Source organism: Capra hircus, chromosome 1 (genome assembly GCF_001704415.2).
Source record: "Capra hircus breed San Clemente chromosome 1, ASM170441v1, whole genome shotgun sequence".
Lineage (NCBI taxonomy): Eukaryota > Metazoa > Chordata > Mammalia > Artiodactyla > Bovidae > Capra > Capra hircus.
In genome coordinates, this window is record NC_030808.1 from 130130513 (window position 1) to 130151376 (window position 20864).

At 36.5% G+C, this 20864-nt stretch overlaps 1 protein-coding gene across 6 annotated transcripts in view; it reads left to right on the forward strand.

Annotated features, from left to right (window-relative positions):
• CEP70 (centrosomal protein 70) overlaps positions 1 to 20864 on the forward strand; it is a 97280-nt gene that overhangs the window by 41279 nt on the left and 35137 nt on the right. For 5 of the 6 annotated variants that reach the window (XM_018049916.1, XM_018049909.1, XM_018049919.1 and 2 more), the window contains 2 exons: positions 11831 to 12000; positions 14495 to 14551. In XM_018049916.1, coding sequence (XP_017905405.1) covers positions 11831 to 12000; positions 14495 to 14551 — 227 coding nt within the window. The remainder of the gene's footprint in view (positions 1 to 11830; positions 12001 to 14494; positions 14552 to 20864) is intronic. The other variant, XM_018049915.1, reaches the window with a different exon arrangement.

A 20864-nucleotide genomic window follows, 5' to 3' on the forward strand; every position in this document is an offset into this window, starting at 1 on the left:
GTCTTCATTCTCTCAGTGTCTTGAAGGAGCATAAGTACTTAAATTTGATGAAGTTCACCCTATCAGTTTTGTTTTTTTTAAATAGATTGTGTTTTTGATTTGTATATAAAGACAACTTTTCATAGCCCAAGGTTACAATATCCAGTTGTTCCACCACTATTTGTTTAAAAAAACTATCCTTTCTCCGTTAGATTGCCTTTGTATCTTTGGTGAGAATCAGTGGGTCTATTTCTGTATTATCCTGCTCCATTGATATATGTATCTTTGTTTACACCAGAACCACATTGCTTTGATTACTGTTAATCTGAAAATAGGCACTCTGAGTCTTCTACTTTTGTTCTTTTTCAGTATCATGTTGGCTGTTTAATTTTTAAAACATTTTAAAATTTACTAAAAAAAACTTATTGGAATATAGTGGATTTACAATGTTGTGCTAGTTTCAGATGTACAGCAAAATAAATCATTTATATATTACATGTATCTTTTTTTCAGATTCTTTTCCCTTATAGGTAACTGCAAAGTATTGAGTAGAGTTCCCTGGGCTATACAGAAGGTCCTTAATTAGTTATCTATTTTATATATAGTAGTGTGTATACTATCAATCTCAGTCTCCCAATTTATCCCTTCTCCACACCCACTCCATTCCCCCTCCACTGCTGCTGCTGCTAAGTCGCTTCAGTCGTGTACAACTGTGTGACCCCATAGACCCCCACCAGCTCCCCTGTCCCTGGGATTCTCCAGGCAAGAACACTAGAGTGGGTTGCGTGAAAGTGAAAGTGAAGTCGTTCAGTCGTGTCTGACTCTTAGCGACCCCATGGACTGCAGCCCATGAGGCTCCTCCATCCATGGGATTTTCCAGGCAAGAGTGCTGGAGTGGGGTGCCATTGCCTTATCCACCACTTCCCCTTGCCCCCCGGTAAATATGTTTGTTTTCTACATCTGTGACTCTATTTCTGTTTTGTAAATAAGTTCATTTGAACCTTTTTGTTTCTAAATTCTACATATAAATGGTATGATATGATATTTGTCTTTTTGTGGTCTGACTTACTTTACTCAGTATGATAATCTCTGGGTTGATCAATGTTGCTGCAAATGGCATGATTTTTTTTTTATGGCTGAGTAATATTCCGTTATATGTAACTACCACGTCTTCTTTATCCATGCCTTTGTCAGTGGACATTTAGGTTGCTTCCATGTCTTGGCTATTGTAAACAGTGCTGCAGTGAACACTGGGGTGTATGTATCTTTTCAAATTGTAGTTTTCTCTGGATATACGCCCAAGAGTGGGATTGCTGGATCATATGATAGTTCTGTATTTTTTGAAAGAACCTTCATACTGTTCTCCATAATGGTTGTACCAATGTGCATTCCCACCCACAGTATAGGAAGGTCCCTTTTTCTCTATACCCTCTCCGGCATTTATTGTTTGTAGATTTGGTGATGACGGTTATTATGATTGGTATGAAATGTAATCTCATTGTAGTTTTGATTCGCATTTCTCTAATAAGTGATGTTAAGCATATTTTCATGTGCTTTTTGCTATCTGTATGTGTTTGAAGAAATGTCTATTTAGATCTTCCACCTATTGTTTGATTGGGTTGTTTCTTTTTTTTTTTTTATATTGAGCTTGCATAAGCTATATGCTTTGTAAATTACTCCCTTCGTGGTCACTTGGTTTGCAAATACTTTATCTCACATGTCTTGTGGAATCTTAGTTCCCTAACCAGGGCTTGAACCTACACCTTTGGCTGTCTTTTGGTTTATGATTTCCTTTGCTGGGCAAAAGTTATTAAGTTTAATTAGGTCCAATTTGTTTATTTTTGTTTTTATTTTCATTACTCTAGGAGATGAATCAAAAAAGATACTTATGTGATTTATGTCAGAAAGTGTTCTGCCTTTGTTTTCCTCCAAGAGTTTTATAGCATCCGGCCTTACATTTAGATCGTTACTCCATTTCAAGTTTATTTTTGTGTATGGTGTTCATTAGATCAAACCAGTCAGTCCTAAAGGAAATCAACCCTGAATACTCAGAACCAGTCAGTCCTAAAGGAAATCAACCCTGAATACTCAGTGGAAGGACTGATGGTAAAACTGAAGTTCCAGTGCTTTGGCCACCTGATGTGAAGCGTCAACTCACTGGAAAAGACCCTAATGCTGGGAAAATTGAAGGCAAAAGGAGAAGAGGGCAGCAGAGCATAAGATGATTAGATAGCATCACTGACTCAGTGGACATGAACTTGAGAAGAATCCCAGAGCTAGTGAAGGACAGGGAAGCCTGGTATGCCGCAGTCCATGGAGCCGCAAAGAATTGGACATAGCTTAGCGACTGAACAGCAACAAATGGTGTTAGTGTTCTAATTTCATTTCTTTCCCTGAAAATGGATTTTTACCCTGAAATTTCAGCACATCTTTTTTATGTGTTTATTTTTATTTATAATTTATTTATTTGGCTGTGCCGGGTCATAGTGGTGGCATGTGGGATCTAGTTCCCTGTCCAGGGATTGAACCTGGGCCCCTGCATTGGGAGCACAGAGTCTTAACTGCTGGAATGAGAGGCCCCTAATTTCATTCTTTTGTATGCAGCAGTCCAGTTTTCCTATTACCATTTATTGAAAAGACTGTCTTTTCTCCCGTGTATATTTTTGCCTCCTTTGTCATAGATTAAATGACCATAGGGGTATAGGTTTATCTCTGGACTTTATATCCTGTCCCATGGATCTATATTTCTGTTTTTGTGCCAGTTCCATGCTGTGAGTAAGGGAACCTGATTTCCTCCAGCTCTGTTTTTCTTTCTAAAGATTACTTTGGCTATTCAGGGTCTTTTATGTTTCCGTATAAATTGTAAAAATTTTTTGTTATAATTCTGTGAAGGATGCCATTGGTAATTTGATAGGTGTTGCATTGAATCTGTAGATTGCTTTGAATTGTATAGTCATTTTGACTATATTCTTTCAATCCAAAAACATAGTATATGTCTCCATCTGTTTGTGCCATCTTTGATCCTTTCATCAGCATTTTATAGTTTTCTGAGTACAGGTCTTTTGCCTTCTTAGGTAGGTTTATTCTTCAGTATTTTATTCTTTTTGATGCAACAGTAAATGGAATCATTTCCTTAATTTCTCTGATTTTTGTTGTTAGTGTATAGGAATGTAAGAAATTTCTGTGTGTTAATTTTGTATCCTGCAACTTTACCACATTGATTGAGCTCTAGTAGTTTTCTGGTAGCATCTTTAGGATTGTCTCTGTGTAGTATCATGTCATTTGCAAACAATGATAGTTTTACTTCTTCTTTTTCAATTAGATTTCCTTTTATTTCTTTTTCTTCTCAGAAAGCTGTAGCTAGAACTTGGGAAACTATGTGAATTAAAGTGGTGAGAGTAGAGATCCTTTTCTTGTTCCTGATCTTAGAAAAACTAAGTTTTTCTCTCTTGAGAATGATGTTAACTATGGGTTTGTTGTATATGGCCTTTTATTATGTTGAGATAGTTTCCCTCTATGCCCACCTTCTGGAGAGTTTTTTTGTTGTCATAAATGGGTGCTGAATTTTGTCAGAAGTTTTTTCTGCATCTGTTGAGATGATCATGTTTTTATTCTTCAGTTTGTTAATGTGTTGTATCATATTGGTTTGCATATGTTTGCATCCCTGGGATAAATCTCACTTGATCATGATATATGATCCTTTTAATGTGTTGTTGGATTGAGTTTGCTAGTATTTTGAGGATTTTGCATCTTGTTCATCAGTGATACTGGCCTGTAATTTTTTTTTTTTTTTGGTGGTATGTTGTCTAGTTTTGGTTTCAGGGTAATAGTGAAATGAGCTTCCTTCCTCTGCAGTTTTTGAAAGTTTCAGGAGGATAGATGTTCACTCTTTTCTAAATATTTGATAGAATTTGCCTGTGAAACCATCTGGTCCTGGACATTTTTTTTGTTATTGGAAGTTTTAAAATCAATTTCAATTTCAGTACCTGTGGTTGGTCTGTTCATATTTTCTATTTCTTCCTGGTTCAGCCTTGAAAGTTTGTACCTTTCTAAGAATTTTTGCATTTCTTCCAGATAGTCCATTTTATCAGCATATAATTTCTTGTAGTAGTTTCTTATGATCCTTTGTAATTCTGTGCTATCAGTTGTAACTTCTTTTTCATTTTTAATTTTATTGATTTGAGCTTTCCTCCCACCCCCTTTTTTATGATGAGTCTAGCTAAAGGCTTATCAACTTTATCTTTTCAAAGAACCAGCTTTTACTGTCAATGATCTTTTCTATTGCTTTCTTCATCTCTAATTCATTTATTTCTGCTCTCATCTTTATGACTTCTTTCCTTCTACCAACTTTGGGTTTTGTTCTTTCTCTAGTTGCCTTAGGTATAAGGTTAGGGTTTTATTTTAAATAATTGTATTTATTTATTTTTGGTTGCATTGGGTCTTCATTGCTGCATGTGGGCGTTCTCTGTTTGTGGCAAGCAGGGACTGTTCTTCATTGTGATACATGGGCTTCAATAGCTGCAGCATGTTTCTCAATAGTTGTGGCTTGTGGATTCTAGAGTATGGGCTCATAATTGTGGTGCATGGACTTAGTTGCTCTGCAGCATGTGGCATCTTCCTGGACCAGGGATCAAATCTGTGTCCCCTGCATTGGCAAGTGGATTCTTATCCAGTGTACCACCAGGGAAGTCCCTGTTTGTTTGTTTGTTTATTTTTGGTTGCACTTGGTCTTCCTTGCTGCAGGTGGGCTTTCTCTAGGTATGGCAAGCGGGGGCTACTCTTCTTTATGGTGCACGGGCTTCTCATGTGGTGGCTTCTCTTGTGGAGGACAGGCTTCTCCCTGTGGTGGTTTCTGTTGTTGTGGCGCACAGGCTCTAGGCACATGAGCTTCAGTTGTTGCAAGTGGGCTCAGTAGTTGTGACTCGCAGGCCCTATGCGCTCAGTAGTTGTGGTGCACAGGCTTAGTTTCTCCACAGCATGTGGAATCTTCCCAGACTAGGGATCAAACCCATGTCCCCTGCATTGGCAGGCAGGTTCTCATCCACTGTACCACCAGGGAAATCCAGGTTAGGTTGTTGAGGTGAGGTGAGATTGATTTGCTACAGTACAATCTATTGTATTTGTGTGTTTTACAATTGTTGTTGTTGCTGTTTTACCTGTAATTGATAAAATGTTGTGGTCGGAAAAGATGCTTGATATGATTTCAGTTTTCTTAAATTTACTGAGGCTTAATTTATGGTCCAAGATGTGATCAGTGCTGGAGAATGTTCCATATGTGCTTGAAGAAAGTATATTCTGCTTTCAGATGGAATGCCCTATAAATATAAAACTATGAAGTTCATTTGGTCTAATGTATCATTTACAGCTTGTATTTCCTTATTGATTTTCTGTCTGGATGATCTATCCATTGATATAACTGGAGTGTTCAAGTCCCCCACTATTACTGTGTTACTATTGATTTCCCTTTTTATGGCTATTAATATTTGCCTTATATATTGAGGTGCTCTTATGTTGGGTGCATATATATTTACAATTCTCAAATTTTCTAATTGGATTGATCCCTTGATCATTATGTAGTGTCCTTCCTTATCTGTGTTGGGTATTTGAGATTCTTTACATTTCCATGTGAATTTTCTAATTCTGTTGTTGATTACAAAGAAAGCCTGATGAGGTTTTATTGTACATGTGTTTCCATTTGGGGTGAACTGGCATCTTAACAATACTGAATGTTCTGATCCATGAATGTGATCTCTCTCCATTTGTTTAGGATTTTCCTTAACTTTTTTCAACAGTGTTTAATAATTTGAGGTGCACTGATTTTCCACATGTTTCATCAGTTTTATCTCTTAACTATTTAATATTTTGATGGTATTGCAAATGTTTATATTTTCTGTTTCAGTTTCTCATTATTCATTGCTGGTTAATTTTTTCCCCTCTTTTTTTATTGTGACAAATTATTTCCCTAACATAAAATTTACCATTTTAAAGTGTAGAGTTCAGTGGCTTTTAATACATTAGCATTGTTGTACAATAATTCTCAACCATCCATCTGCAGACTTTTTTCATCTTCCCAACTAAAACTCTATACTGGTTAAATAGTAACTGCCCATTCCTCACTCCGTGCAGCTCCTGGCAGCCATCATTCTACTTTCTGTGTCTATTGATTTGACTACTCTGGGTACCTCATATAAGTGAAGTCTTATAGTATTTATCCTTTTGTGACTGGCTTATTTTATTTAACATAATGTGTTCAAGATTCATCCATGTTGTAGCATGTGTCAGAATTTTAAGTCTGGATCCTCAGCAGGGGCCACAGGACTGGAAAAGGTCAGTTTTCATTCCAATCCCAATCCCAAAGAAAGGAAATGCCAAAGAATGCTCAAGCTACCACACATTTGCACTCATCTCACACGCTAGCAAAGTAATGCTCAAAATTCTCCAAGCCAGGCTTCAGCAGTACATGAACTGTGAACTTCCAGATGTTCAAACTGGATTTAGAAAACACAGAGGAACCAGAGATCAAATTGCCAACATCCATTGGCTCATCGAAAAAGCGAGAGAGTTACAGAAAAACATCTACTTCTGCTTTATTGACTACACCAAAGCCTTTGACTGTGTGGATCACAATAAACTGTGGAAAATTTTGAAAGACATGGGAATACCAGACCACCTTAGCTGCCTCCTGAGAAATCTATGCAGGTCAAGAAGCAACAGTCAGTACTAGACATGGAACAACAGACTGGTTCCAAATCGGGAAAGGAGTACATCAAGTTTGTATATGGTCACCCTGCTTATTTAATTTATATGCAGAGTATATCATGTGAAATGCTGGACTGGATGAAGCACAAGCTGGAATCAAGATTGCCGGGAGAAATATCAATAACCTCAGATACGCAGATGACACCACACTTATGGCAGAAGGCAAAGAGGAACTGAAAAGCCTCTTAATGAAAGTGAAAGAGAAGAGTGAAAAAGTTGGTTTAAAACTCAACATTCAAAAAACTAAGATCCATGGCATCTGGTCCCATCACTTCATGGTAAATAGATGGGGAAACAGTTGAAACAGTGACAGACTTTATATTTTTGGGCTCCAAAATCACTGCAGATGGTGGTGACTGCAGCCATGAAATAAAGACACTCGTTCCTTGGAAGAAAAGTTATGACCAACCTAGACAGCATATTAAAAAGCAGAGACATTACTTTGCCAACAAAGGTCCATCTAGTCAGAGCTGTTTTTCCAGTAGTCATGTATGGGTGTGAGAGTTGGACTATAAAGAAAGCTGAGTGCTGAAGAATTGATGCTTTTGATGTGTAATGTTAGAGAAGACTCTTGAGAGTCCCTTGGACTGCAAGGACATCCAACGAGTCTATCCTAAAGGAGATCAGTCCTGAATGTTCATTGGAAGGCCTGATGTTGAAGCTGAAACTCCAGTACTTTGGCCACCTGATGTGAAGAACTGAGTCATTGGAAAAGACCCTGATGCTGGGAAAGATTGAAGGCAGGAGGAGAAGGGGATGACAGAGGATGAGACGGTTGGATGGCATCACCAACTCAATGGACATGAGTTTGAGTAAACTCCAGGAGTTGGTGATGGACAGGCATGCTGCAGTCCATGGAGTCACTAAGAGTTGGACACGACTGAGCAACTGAACTGAATATTCTATTGTATGTACAGTTGACTCTTATAGAACATGGTTTAAACTCTGTATGTCCACTTATGTGCAGATTTTTTTCAGTAGTAAATGATTCTGAACTCCACGATCACTGTTGAATCCATGGATGCAGAGGAACCTTAGATACTGAGAGCAACCTATAAGTTATATGTGAATTTTTGAAGGTACCGATTGTTGGCATCCTTAACCCCTACATTATTCAAAGATCACCTGTATATACCATATTTTGTTTATTCATTCACGGTTATTCATTCTAACACTGTTCATCACTAGACACTTGGGTTGTTTCCATCGTTTGGTTTTTGTGAATAATGCTGCTGTTTATATAGACATACAAATATCTGTTCCCTCCTTTCAGTTCATTTTGTGTGTGCCCAGAAGGGGATTGTTGGATTGTATTGTGGCACTAATGGTAAAGAACCCATCTACCAATGCAGGAGACTTAACGGATGTGGGTTTGATCTGTCAGTCAGGAAGATCCCCTGGAGGCAGGGCATGGCAACCCATTCCAGTATCACCTTGAGAATCCTCATGGATAGAGGAGCCTGGCGGGCTACAGTCTATAGGGTCGCAGAGTCTGACTGAAGTGACTTGGCACATGCATGGTAATTTTATGTTTCATTTTTTGAGGAACTGCCATACTCTTTTCCCTAGTGTCTGTACCATTTACATTCCCACCGTCAAAGTAAAAGATTTCCAGTTTCTCTACATTCTTAGCCACACTTGTTTTCTATTTTTGTTTTGTTTTTGTTAGTAGTAGCCATCCTAATGGGTGTGAAATGGTTTCTTATTGTGGTTTTAATTGCATTTCCCTGATGATTAGTGATGTTAAGCATCTTTTCATTTGCTTATTGGCCATTTGTGTATCTCTTTTTAAAGAAATGTCTATTCAAGTCCTTTGCCCATTTTAAAATCAGACTTATGTTTTTGTTGAGTTGTAGGAGTTATTTATTCTGAGTATTGACTCCTTATCAGAAGTATTGGGTTGGCCAAAAAGTTTGTTTGGGTTTTGTTCAGGTTTTCCTGTGAGATGGTGCAGCAAAACCTGAATGAACTTTTTGGCCAGCCCAGTGTTATTTGCAAATATTTTTTCTCATTTTGTGAGTTAGCATTTTATTCTAGTGTTTTTCAATGCACAAAAGTTTGAATTCTAATAACGTCAAATTTATATATTTTTTCTTTTGTTGATTATGCTTTTGATGTCATAACCAAGAAATGGTTGTCAAATCCAATGTCATGAAGCTTTTGCCTTATATTTTCTTCTAAGAGTTTATAGTTTTAGCTCTTTAGAACTTCGATCCATTTAAAATTCATTTTTTTACATGTATACACCTAGTTTTTCCCAACATTATTTGTTGAACAGACCCTATTCTTTTCCCATTGAATGATCTTGACATGCTTGTTGAAAATAATTTGACTGTGGATAAGCAGTATTATCTCTGAGGTATTCATTCTACTCCATTAGTCTATATGTCTTTAATGCCAGTACCACACTGTTTTGATTACTTTGGCTTTGAAATCAGGAAATGTGAGAGCTTTAACAAGATTGATTGGCTGTGTGGGATCTCCTGAGGGTATGAACTTTAGGATGAATCCCAGCAAATTGATTCAGTACATACATACTTTTCATTACAGGTTATTACAAGATTTTGAATATAGTTCCCTGTGATATACAGTAGAACCTAGTTGTGTATCTATTTTATATATAGTGGTCTGTATCTGCTAGTCCCAAACTCCCAATTTATTCCTCACTCCCTGCCCCTTTGGTAACCATTGGTTTGTTGTCTCTCTTTGAGTCTGTTTCCATTTTTAAAATAAGTCCATTTACATAATATTTTAGATTCCACAAATAAGTGATATCACACTATATTTGTCTTTTCTGACTTTGCTTCTTTTAGTGTGATAATTTCTGAGTCCATCAGTGTTGTTGTAGATGACATAATATAATTCTTTTGTAAGTCTGAGTGGTATTCGATTGTGTGTATATATATATATGTATCATAATCCATTCATCTGTTGATGAGCATATGTTTCCATTTCTATTTCTGCAAAAAAAGTCATTGGGATTTTGATAGAGATTGCATTAAATCTGTAGACCACTTTGTATAGTATTGACATCTTAACAATATTAAGTCTTCCAGTCTGAACACAGGATATTTTCCTAGTAATTTCTGTCTTCTGTTTCCTTCAACAGCTTGTATAATATTCAGTGTATAATTCTTTTGCCTTCTTGCTTTATTGCTTTCTTATTCTTTTTGATACTACTGTACATGGAATTGTTTTCTCAATTTTCTTTTTAAATTGTTTCTTGTTAGCGTATAGACATAAAGTTGAGTTTTTGCATTGACTTTGTTTTCTGTTACTTTCTGAATTCATTTATTCTTTTGGGTTTTTGGGTTTTTTGGTGGACTGTAAGGTTTTCTGTGTTTTAGATCATATCACCTGCAAAGAGATAATTTTACTTCTTCCTTTCGAATTTGAATGCCTTTATTTCTTCTTCTTGCTTAAATGCTCTGGCTGGGACTTCCAGTACTATATAGAACAGAAATGGTGAGTGCAATTATCTTTGCATGGTTCTTGATCTTAGAGGAAAGGTTTTCAGTCTTTTCATGTTGAATATGATGTTTTCATAGATGGCTTTTATTATGTTGAAGTAGTTTCCTTCTGTTCCTAGTTTGAGTGTTTTTATCATGAAAGGGCATTGGACTTTGTCAGATGCTTTCTCTACACTGGTTGAGATTATCATGTGTGGGTTTTTTTTTTCCTTTTATTTTGTTAATATAGTGTATTACTTTTTTTTTTTTCATATGTTGAACCATTCCTGCATTCCAGGAATACTCCTACTTGGTAATGGTGTATAATCCTTTTAATATGCTGCTTAGAATTTGGTTTAATAAACTCTGTTGCATTTTTGCATCATTGTTTAAATGATGGGATATCAGTTTGTGGTTCTCTTTTGCTTGTGTTGTCTGGTTTGGGTACTAGGGTAATGCTAACCTAATAGAATGTCTTGGGAGAGATGCAGGTGATTCTTTTATATCGTGCAACCTTGAAAAATTCAGTCATTCTAGTTTTAATTCACTTGACTAAATCTCCTGCCTGGCTCAGGGTGGGGCTGAGGCAGAGAATAAAGTCTGGGTATATATAGCTGGTGGTTACTGAGAGATGGTATGGTACCCAGAAGCTGAGTCTCCTTTTTTCCCCTGAGGGTCTCTAAGTCTGTGCAAACTTGACACTATGGGTAGGAAAACATGTGCTTAAATGTGCACCTCTTCTGAAAGTAGTGTCTTAATATTGTACAGATAGATGGGGATAGGGCTTCTCACTGAACTTTATAAAAAGTGTATTAATAATAATGATGGTACTGCTGATAATGACCTTTCAAAGGACCTAGAGGGATGGAAGCCATTGTTGCTCATTTGCTTAGTTGTGTCTGACTCTTTGCAACCCCATGGACTGCAGCATGCCAGGCTTCCCTGTCCTTTACCATCTTCTGGAGCCTACTCAAACTCATGTCCATTGAGTTGGTAATGCCATCCAACCATCTCGTCCTCTCTTGTCTCCTTCTCCTCCTGCCTTCAGTCTTTCCCAGCATCAGAGTCTTTTAGGGAAACCAGGCCAGTGATATTTCACTGAAGACAAGAGAGTATTCACAATTTACATTCCCTTGCATAAATCTTGGGGGTATGTATTATTTCTTAACAAATTCCTGATTATGCTGAGTTTGCAGTCTCCCACATTACATGAATGCCTAAGTTAATTAAACCATATGAAATCCTGAATTATCATTGATCATTTAAGAATCTTAATTTTAATTCTTGATTCTTCTCAGCATCTTTAATATTGGCCCCTTCCTGATTATCGTTTTCATCTAAACCTGTATATAAACTTAGTCTTACAAAGATTGAGTTCTTTTACTTATTATGTATCCTTAAATGCATGTGAGTATAAATAATATTTTCCCCATTTTATGCTGATTTTACTTGTTACAGTTTTTGCATTTATGATGTATCATTGTTCCTGGACCTTGTACCCATTTAAAAACAGCCTCCCTACTGAAGTTCTTGAATGAGACAGCTTCATAGAAATTTTGAGGATAGCTTTTTCTACAATATTGTTAGAACAGCATGTCTTAGATGTACATATTGTAATTCATTTTTTGAAAAATTTCTTACAGGCAAAATGTGAACATTATAAGAAAAAACGAACGGAGCAACAAGAGACTATTGCTGCTTTGCAGAAGGATATCTATAGGTTAACACAGGAAGAAGAAGAACGCATTATCACTCAAAATAGGGTGTTTTCCTATCTCTGCAAAAGAGTTCCTCATACCGTCTTGGATAAACAGTAATGTTTGCTACATAAATTGATATGTAGCTAGACTCTTCATTTATTAAAAAATAGATTTCAACTTGGGTATGGTTTTATCTGTTAAACTGGTGGAATCTTCCTCTTCTCTGCCCTTTTTTTGGTTTGTTTTAATGTCATTAACTTGTTGAAGAAAACAGTTGGTTGTCCTGGAGAGGTACATGCTAGATTTGTCTGTTTGCTTCCTTATTATGTCTTTTAATTTATTCTTCTGTCTCCTGTATTCCCTCTAAACTGGAAGTTAAATCTAAATTCAGATGCAAGTATTTTTGGTGACATATTTCATAGGTGATAATTTATTCTTCTAATAATAACATATATGTTTAGTAGAGCTTCTCAGGGATGCTAAGATTGTTCAGGGGTTTAAATAGCAACAATCTGATCCTTCTATAAATTTCCCATTCTCTTCTCATCTGATGGTTTCTCTTGTTGATCTTGTTTTCAATTCTGCTATCCCTTTTCTCTCTTTTTTTCTTGCTGGAGTTCTTCCATTAAGAAAAAGCACCTTTCCTATTGGGTAGGGACTGTCTGGTTGTCCTGTATGGTTTGTTACAGGGAAGGTAAGAGCAGTGATCAGTTCCTTAATTTTAATTTTTTGGAGTAAGCAGTTAATGATCAATTGTAATAGTCTAGTTGGGAAATAACGCAGATCTAAAAAGAAAGAAGAGATACTGCAGAGATGGACAGGAATTGTCTATACCAATTGACTGTAGATGTTGAAAGAAGGAGAGAAGTCAAAGATAGCCAGATTTCAAGCTAGATTTGGGGAAAGGGACAGGAGGAGTATGGATTTATCTATGAACATGTACTTAGATATCTTCTGTCAGCCACATGGAGATATCATGCCTGATGTTTAGTTGCTAAGTTTTGTCTGATTCTTTGCAACCCCACGGCCCTCTAGTTTCCTCTGTCCATGGGATTTCCTAGGCAAGAACACTGGGGTGGGTTACAGTTTCCTTCTCCAGGGGATCTTCCTGACCCAGGGATCAAACCCACATCTCCTGCATTGCAGATGGATTCTTTACTTCTAAGCTACCGGGGAAGCCCCATCAGGCCTATAGTTAGAAAGGCCCAACTCCATAGAGCTTTAAAGTTTAGACAGAGAAAGAAAAGGTAGAAGAGAAGTTACGTTTGGGTGTCAGGCTAACTGAGGAACAAGAATGTTTGAAGGAGAGGGTGGTGAGGAGTTTTATATGCCACTTCATTGGTTTATGTTTGTCTTCCTACTGTAATTTGCTCAGCTGCTAGTTTGACACATGGTAAGTCTTCCTTAAAAGTTTATTGACGGTAGAGGTAATAGTCATTCAGAATGAATGAAGTTTATCATGTAGGAAAAATAGAAATGGGATAATAGCATTGGGGAAGGAGGGAGGTGAGAGGGTTTGTAAAGTATATAAAGGAAATTAAAGCAGATTTGCAGAATAATATGAAAGCTGATACGTGTTGGGATGGGGAAAGTTGAAGGGAAAGAATAATTCAAAAAGTTATGATGTTAAAAGCACAACTGGTTGAATTAGTTCTGAAAAAAGGAGATGGATAAGTGCAAGAGTGAAATACTAAAAATTCTTGCTTTAAAAAGAATAGTATGTGAAAGTGTAGTGTTATTTTATTTTTCTTTGAGGATTTTTTTTAATTAGAAAAGCACTGCATGCCTACAAAAATTCAAACAATATAAAAGTATATAAAGTAATATATTATAAACCTGCTTACTTCTCCTAATTCCATATCCTGGAGGTAACCACTTTCAACAGGTTGGTTTATGTTCTTCCTCGTCTTTCACAGCAATAGTGCTGTTGACTTTTTGGGTGGGACCATTCTTCATTGTAGGGTATGGTGAGCATTCATTTGTTCATTAATGAACTTTTAAGCATCTTTGCTCCCTCCCCAACTATTCAGTGTGACAACCAGTACCTCCCCCCTCCCCCCCCCGTTCGGGTAATATTATCCCTCAGTTAAGAAGTCATATAGTTCATTTTCAGTACATAGACTCATATACACCTACTTTCTTTAAAAAATAGTTATACATTTGGCTATGCAACATTAATTTTTTCCTACAAATTTACATTATCTCTTCTAATGCCTCCTCATTTTCTATAATATGGATGTGCCATTATTTAACTTTTCCCTTGAAGAATGTTTAGATTGTGTCTGAGTTTTCACTCATAATGAATTGGACAACTTTGTTCATCTTAAGTGATAGCCTTGGGCAAATGTTTCTGTGGGAGTGATTGTTAAAGGTAGACCTGTTTGATCAAGGAGAATATACATTTAATATGTTGAGATTTAATGTCTGTGGTTATTTAAAAATGTATACATTAAAATTAAAATATATGGCATAGTGGGATACTTCTGGCAAAAATCACTTATATTTTTTATGAATTTGCAGATATTTATCACTATAATTTGAAATTGAATAGAGACAATAGTAAATGTTCCAATACCACATTTTAAAAATAACTCATCTGTTTTCTAGGTTGCTTTGCCTTATTGATTACTATGAATCTAAAATTAGAAAATTTCATAAACAAAGGTATGACTTGTCGTATATTACAATTTTAAAAGTAATTGTCAAGTTATGAATTACAACAGAAGTTTTTATGGCCTTTTGAAACATAAAATATGCTTTGAAAATCTATGGATATGTGTATAATTTACCTAATATATAACTATAAATTCCTTTTTATAAAGAATCTTTAAGACTGTACTTTACCACTTATGTTAAAATCCATTGTTTCATTTATATTAAAATATGTATATTTAATCATCACTAAGTATTGGTCACAGAAGAAATAGTATTTTTATTTTGTTGAGGTATTGTGATTTGTTCTGCTGATGTCATCTAGCCAGTAGATAGTTACTGAGTCTATCAACACAGTGTGTAGGATTGGATTAGCTTCCTGCCAAAGTACAGCCTAATTAATTAGTATGCAGATTTATGAGATAAAGATAAAACATTATAGTGCAAAATCAAGTATATAAATAAAGCACAGTTTTCACCTCTGATTAAAGCAGTAAGGGTAAAATTTTAAATGATGGTCTTTGACTAACCAAAAATTGCTGAAAGATATCTAAGGCCAAATAATCTAAAGTACTTTAATATAAATATCTAAGGCCTTTAATATAAAGGCTATTTTGTTTCACTGTTTATAAATGGAACAGTTCTTTTAACAAATATTTATTTAAGCACCTACTTTCTGCCATGTTCTGTTTTTATCTGAACAGATAAAATAGATAAGCATCAAATAACTTCAGGGAACTTCTCTTTCAAATGAAGCTGTGTTTTAAGATGGTAGACATGGTGTTAGGTTCTGTAGAGATAGGAAAATGTTTTGAACATGATTCTTACCTCCTAGGAGTTTGCAGTCTAGTAAAGGAGATTAAACGTAAACACATTAATAGTTAAGAAAAATAATGAGAGAGTTAAGACCCTAATATATAATGTTGCAATAAAAGTAATTACTAAAAAGTATGCAGTTGGTCAGTAATACAGGAGTTGATAACAGGAACAAATTGGTTTTGGATGGAGTAACCAGGGAAGCCATTAAAAAACAGATGGGGGTTGTGCTTGCGCTTGAGTAAGTACAATTTGGGAAAGCAGAAAGGCAAAAAAAAAAAAAAAAAAAAGCTGCGTATATGCTATGAACAAAAGTTCATAGATGTAAAAGGATAAGCTTTTTAATGGCAGTATAATTAAGCCAGTTTCTCTGAACTTTAAGGGATTTGTTGATATATTCATAGATAGAGGTAGTATGGAGAGCAGTCATTCCCATGGAGGACCAAGAGTAAGCTATAAATGAACAAGACATCATTGGCCTTGGAAAGAAGGAAGATACTGTTTCCTTTGATACAGAAAACCTGGGTGATGGGGTTGTAAGTATGTATACTAGGGTTCTAGCAAGAAACAGAACCAGTAGAATGTACACTCGTATACAGAGAGTGAATTGTCTTAAAGAAATAGGTTCATGTGATTGTGAAGCTGGCAAGTCTGAAATCTGTGAGGCTGGCATGCAAGCTGGAGACCCAGGGAAGAGTTGATGTTGCAGTGTTGAGGCTAAAGGCAATCTGGAGGCAGAATACCTCCCTTCTTGGAGGTTTTAGTCTTTTCGTCTAAGGTCTTTAACTAATTGCACAGGGCTCACCCACATTGTGAAGAGTAATCTGCTTTATTCAAAGTCTACTGATTTAAATGTTTGCCACATCTAAAAAATAACCTCACAGCAGTGTTTAGACTGGTGTTTAACCAAGTATCAGGGCATCAGTCTAGCCAAGTTCACACTAAAATGAACAGTCACAGTATGTCAGAGTGAAGAGAAGCAAAATGAAGAATTTCGTAGCTTGAGAGGTTATAGATTGGTATGCTCACAGAAAATAAAAAATGAGTAAAGCAGGTTAGGTGGGAACTGTGCCAAACTGGAGAGCTGTCTTTAAGGGGCCATTTATTATATACTCTAGCCAGTTGATGCCATGCAGTAATGTGAGCCTACTGTGGCTAAATCTGCTTTTTTGAGAAGTTAGACGGTTAGGTTTATAAATGAAATCAGATTTTCAATGTTTGCAATTAAAACTGAGTGCCCTTAAAAATATTATATGGTCCAGACTGAATATTATCTGCAACCTTTACTCTATATCTTTAGTAAATTCTAATGTAGATTCAGGAGTTGGATGACTTTTTTCCTGTAAAGGGCCAGACTATACTTTAGGCATTTTGATCTGTATAGACTCTCACAACTGCTCAACTCTGTTACAGGATGAAATCAGCCATAGACAGTAAGTAAATCAATTGACATGTCCATGTTCCATAAAACATTATTTTAAAAACCTGCTGGCTGTGGCCCACAGGCAGCAGATTGCTGACCCCCAGTCTAGTTGATGAAGAGAGCATTTGAGATTTGAAGTAAGAGTAGAGAAGATTTAGTGTAGCCATCTTTGAAATGTCTCAGGTAGAATGTGGTGTGAGAGATTGCCTCTGAAGTTATGTAAACTGGGGTCCTCTAACTAAAAATAATAAAAGGATTGAGGCTGTTGCAGGTGTTGTTGAATTTGGTTGTCATGAGTTTATAGTGAACATCTGGGATTGAGGAATGAAATCTTGAGGGAAAAGAATTACTTTTTTGCTTAACAATCCCATCATCATGGACTAACTAAAGTGAAGTACTTTGGCTTGTACAAATTATGCCTAGGGCAGATACTTGGATTGAATGTCTCCCAGTTCAGTTCAGTCACTCAGTCATATCTGACTCTTTGCAAACCCATGAATTGCAGCATGCCAGGCCTCCCTTGTCCATCACTGACTCCCAGAGTCCACCCAAACCCATGTCCATTGAGTCGGAGATGCCATCCAATCATCTCATCCTCCGTTGTCCCCTTCTCCTCCTGCCCTCAATCTTTCCCAGCATCAGGGTCTTTTCAAATGAGTCAGCTCTTAAGGGAGAAAAGATATAGGAAGAAAATAGGAACTGGGTTATACACAATATTCTCACAGATGAAAAAGTAGAAGTCATTTATACTTTGCAGTGTTGAAGAGTCTATCCTAAGGAGAGGATTTTTCATAGTTCATTGAGTGAACAAAACTTAAGTCTCTTCTAAGAGTAAATAACTTGATAGATTGTAGCAGCTTCAAGGTGGATTTTGAGATCTACTAGTAGGATATCAGGATCACCTGAAGAAGCAGGCAAACTCTTAAAAAGAGGGTGTAAGAATTAGCTGACAAGTATTATATTACTTGAAAGAAGTGAAAGAGAAGAGAAAATGAAGGAAGATGGGTTATGATTTGGAGGTCTAAGTGGGATAAATAGGAGGCACAGGAGAAGGACGTATATACCTGTAGAGCTAAGGGAGCAAGACAAAGGAAGAAGACAGATGGGACATGGGCCTTTTGCAGAGGTAGAAGCACTCTGCTTACCACCCTTTTTTTTTTTTTTTTTTCATTTTTTAAAAAAATTTTTATTTTTTAAAATTTATTTATTTTTTTAATTTTAAAATCTTTAATTCTTACATGCATTCCCAAACATGAACCCCCCTCCCACCTCCCTCCCCATAACATCTCTCTGGGTCATCCCCATGCACCAACCCCAAGCATGCTGTATCCTGCGTCAGACATAGACTGGCGATTCGATTCTTACATGATAGTATACATGTTAGAATGCCATTCTCCCAAATCATCCCACCCTCTCCCTCTCCCTCTGAGTCCAAAAGTCCATTATACACATCTGTGTCTTTTTTGCTGTCTTGCATACAGGGTCGTCATTGCCATCTTCCTAAATTCCATATATATGTGTTAGTATACTGTATTGGTGTTTTTCTTTCTGGCTTACTTCACTCTGTATAATTGGCTCCAGTTTCATCCATCTCATCAGAACTGATTCAAATGAATTCTTTTTAACGGCTGAGTAATACTCCATTGTGTATATGTACCACAGCTTTCTTATCCATTCATCTGCTGATGGACATCTAGGTTGTTTCCATGTCCTGGCTATTATAAACAGTGCTGCGATGAACATTGGGGTACATGTGTCTCTTTCAATTCTGGTTTCCTCGGTGTTAACACCCTATTTTAAAGGCAGTGTTGTCCAAAGTTTTTCTCATCATGTAACACAGAAAGTGGTGTTTGTATACCACACTGGGGTAATTGGCTCCAGAAAATCTGGCCAGTTGTCTTGAGTGCTTGGCATATTTGTAATATCTTGGCACAGCACACCTATTGCACACCACCTGGACCCTCTACTTTAGGGCACAGGCTTGAGAAGGCCTCCAGAGAGCTTGTGAAAGGCAGTTTCTGGATACTATGGACTGGTCTTCCGTTCTGCCACCATACATGAGAAAACTCGGGGAAAGCAGAGGAAGCCGCAATCAAGGCAGCAGAAATTTGAATGCAAGTATTAAGCAGTTGGAAGTCTTAGAACACTGCAAACATGCTACAATTTCTGAAACAGAGGAAAAGTAAGTTTTAAAATGATAGGTTCTCAGCTCTGTTACTTTACCTATTTTTCTTTAATATATCAACATAGATTACATGGAATATATTGCTAGCTTTTTCTATTAGTATTTCCCTGGCTTGGTAGATAGGATTAAAGAACCAAGAAAAGTAACATAGGAATAACAACTACGAGATTCAGATTGAGTTTCTTCTGAGATGTTAGAGACATTTGAAAAGTTACCCCAGGGAAAATAGCTCTATAATGAATTAGTAAAATGAAGTCTCCTTGTCTAATTCCATCCTTCTCTTTAGATAGAAAATTTTTAAGTGGTGTTGCAAAATGGAAGCAGGTAACTTTGAGGTTCACCTCTGGTTGAACATAATTTGGATTAGGGAAGAAAATAAAATACAAGATTTCTCTAGTTTTGCTCTTTCTCTCTACCCCCAAGAAGCATAATTTTCAACACTAGGTCCTTCCTGGGGCTTCTGGAAGCCATTGGAGAAAGGTGGGAGGAATTTGGCTGTCAGGATCCCATGTCCAAATGAGAATTGTAGATGTTTAAAACTATGTTTTTACTTCAAAAAAACCGCAAAATCTGTCAATGCTAAATAAAGGACTCTAGGAAAATAAAGTGATGATTCTTTACTGAAGCTCATTTCCTTTTAGGTCTGCATAAATTTAAAATTGGTCTCCTCTACTATATATATGTGTTAGGTTTCTCTTGAGAGAACAAGATAGCCATAATGGCAGGTATTTTAGTTTCCTGGTGGCTCAGCTTCCCTGGTGGCTCAAATGGTAAAGCGTCTGCCTGCAATGTGGGATACCTGGGTTCTATCCCTGGGTTGGGAAGATCTCCTGGAGAAGGAAATGGCAACCCATTCCAGTATTCTTGCCTGGAGAATCCAACAGACAGAGGAGCATGGTAGGCTACAGTCCATGGGGTCGCAGAGTCAGACATGACTGAGTGACTTCACATAGGAAATGATCTTGAGTACACAGGCTTTGAAGCCAGAGAGATTTCAGTTTGAATCTCATCAGTACTGCTTACTCTTTGAGAGACTTTGAACAAATTTAAATAACTCCTCTAAATGTTTCTAAATGTTCCTCACCTAATTAATTGAAATACTTTATATAATCTATCTTGTTGTTGTTGTTTAGTCGCTAAGTCATGTCTGACTCTTGTGACCCCATGGACTGTAGCCAGCTAGGCTCCTCTGTCCATGGGATGATCCAGGCAAGATTACTGGAGTGGGTTGCCGTTTATCCTTCTCCATACATCTGTCTCAGTACTTTTTATATAGAAGCTACCCAGTATCCTTATTTGGTCATGGTCATTTGTTAAAGACTAGCATGTTTTAGAAGGTCTGAGAGATATGTTAGTACAGCTGTCTCGAATAGAAATGTAATGAAAACCACATATATAATTTTGTATTTTTCATGTAGCCAAGTTAAAGAGTAAAAAGAAACCATTGAAATACATTTTCATCGATTTAATATCTGAAATATTGCCATTTCAACATGTAATCAGTGATATCATTGATATTTCACTTTTTTTTTTCATTCTAAGCCATTGAAATTTGGTGTTATAGCACACCTCAATTCAGACACTAAATTTTCATCAGAGGTATTTGATCTGTATTTAGATTTCATGAAGTCTATCTCAAAAATAGACTTATATACCCAGATTGTTCTATACATACCTGAAAGTTCTCTACCAACTAAGTCAAGTTCAAAAATTTTTTTCCTTTAATATTTACATTTATACAACTGACTCATCTTTTTAGAATAATTGGTTTGACTGAATTAATGATTAAAAACTATACCCAACTTAAATTCACTAACTTCTATTTAATTGATGCTGCAAAATTGAAAAGCAACTCTAAATCTATTAGTAGCAACTAAAATCATATTATTAATATTAGAAAA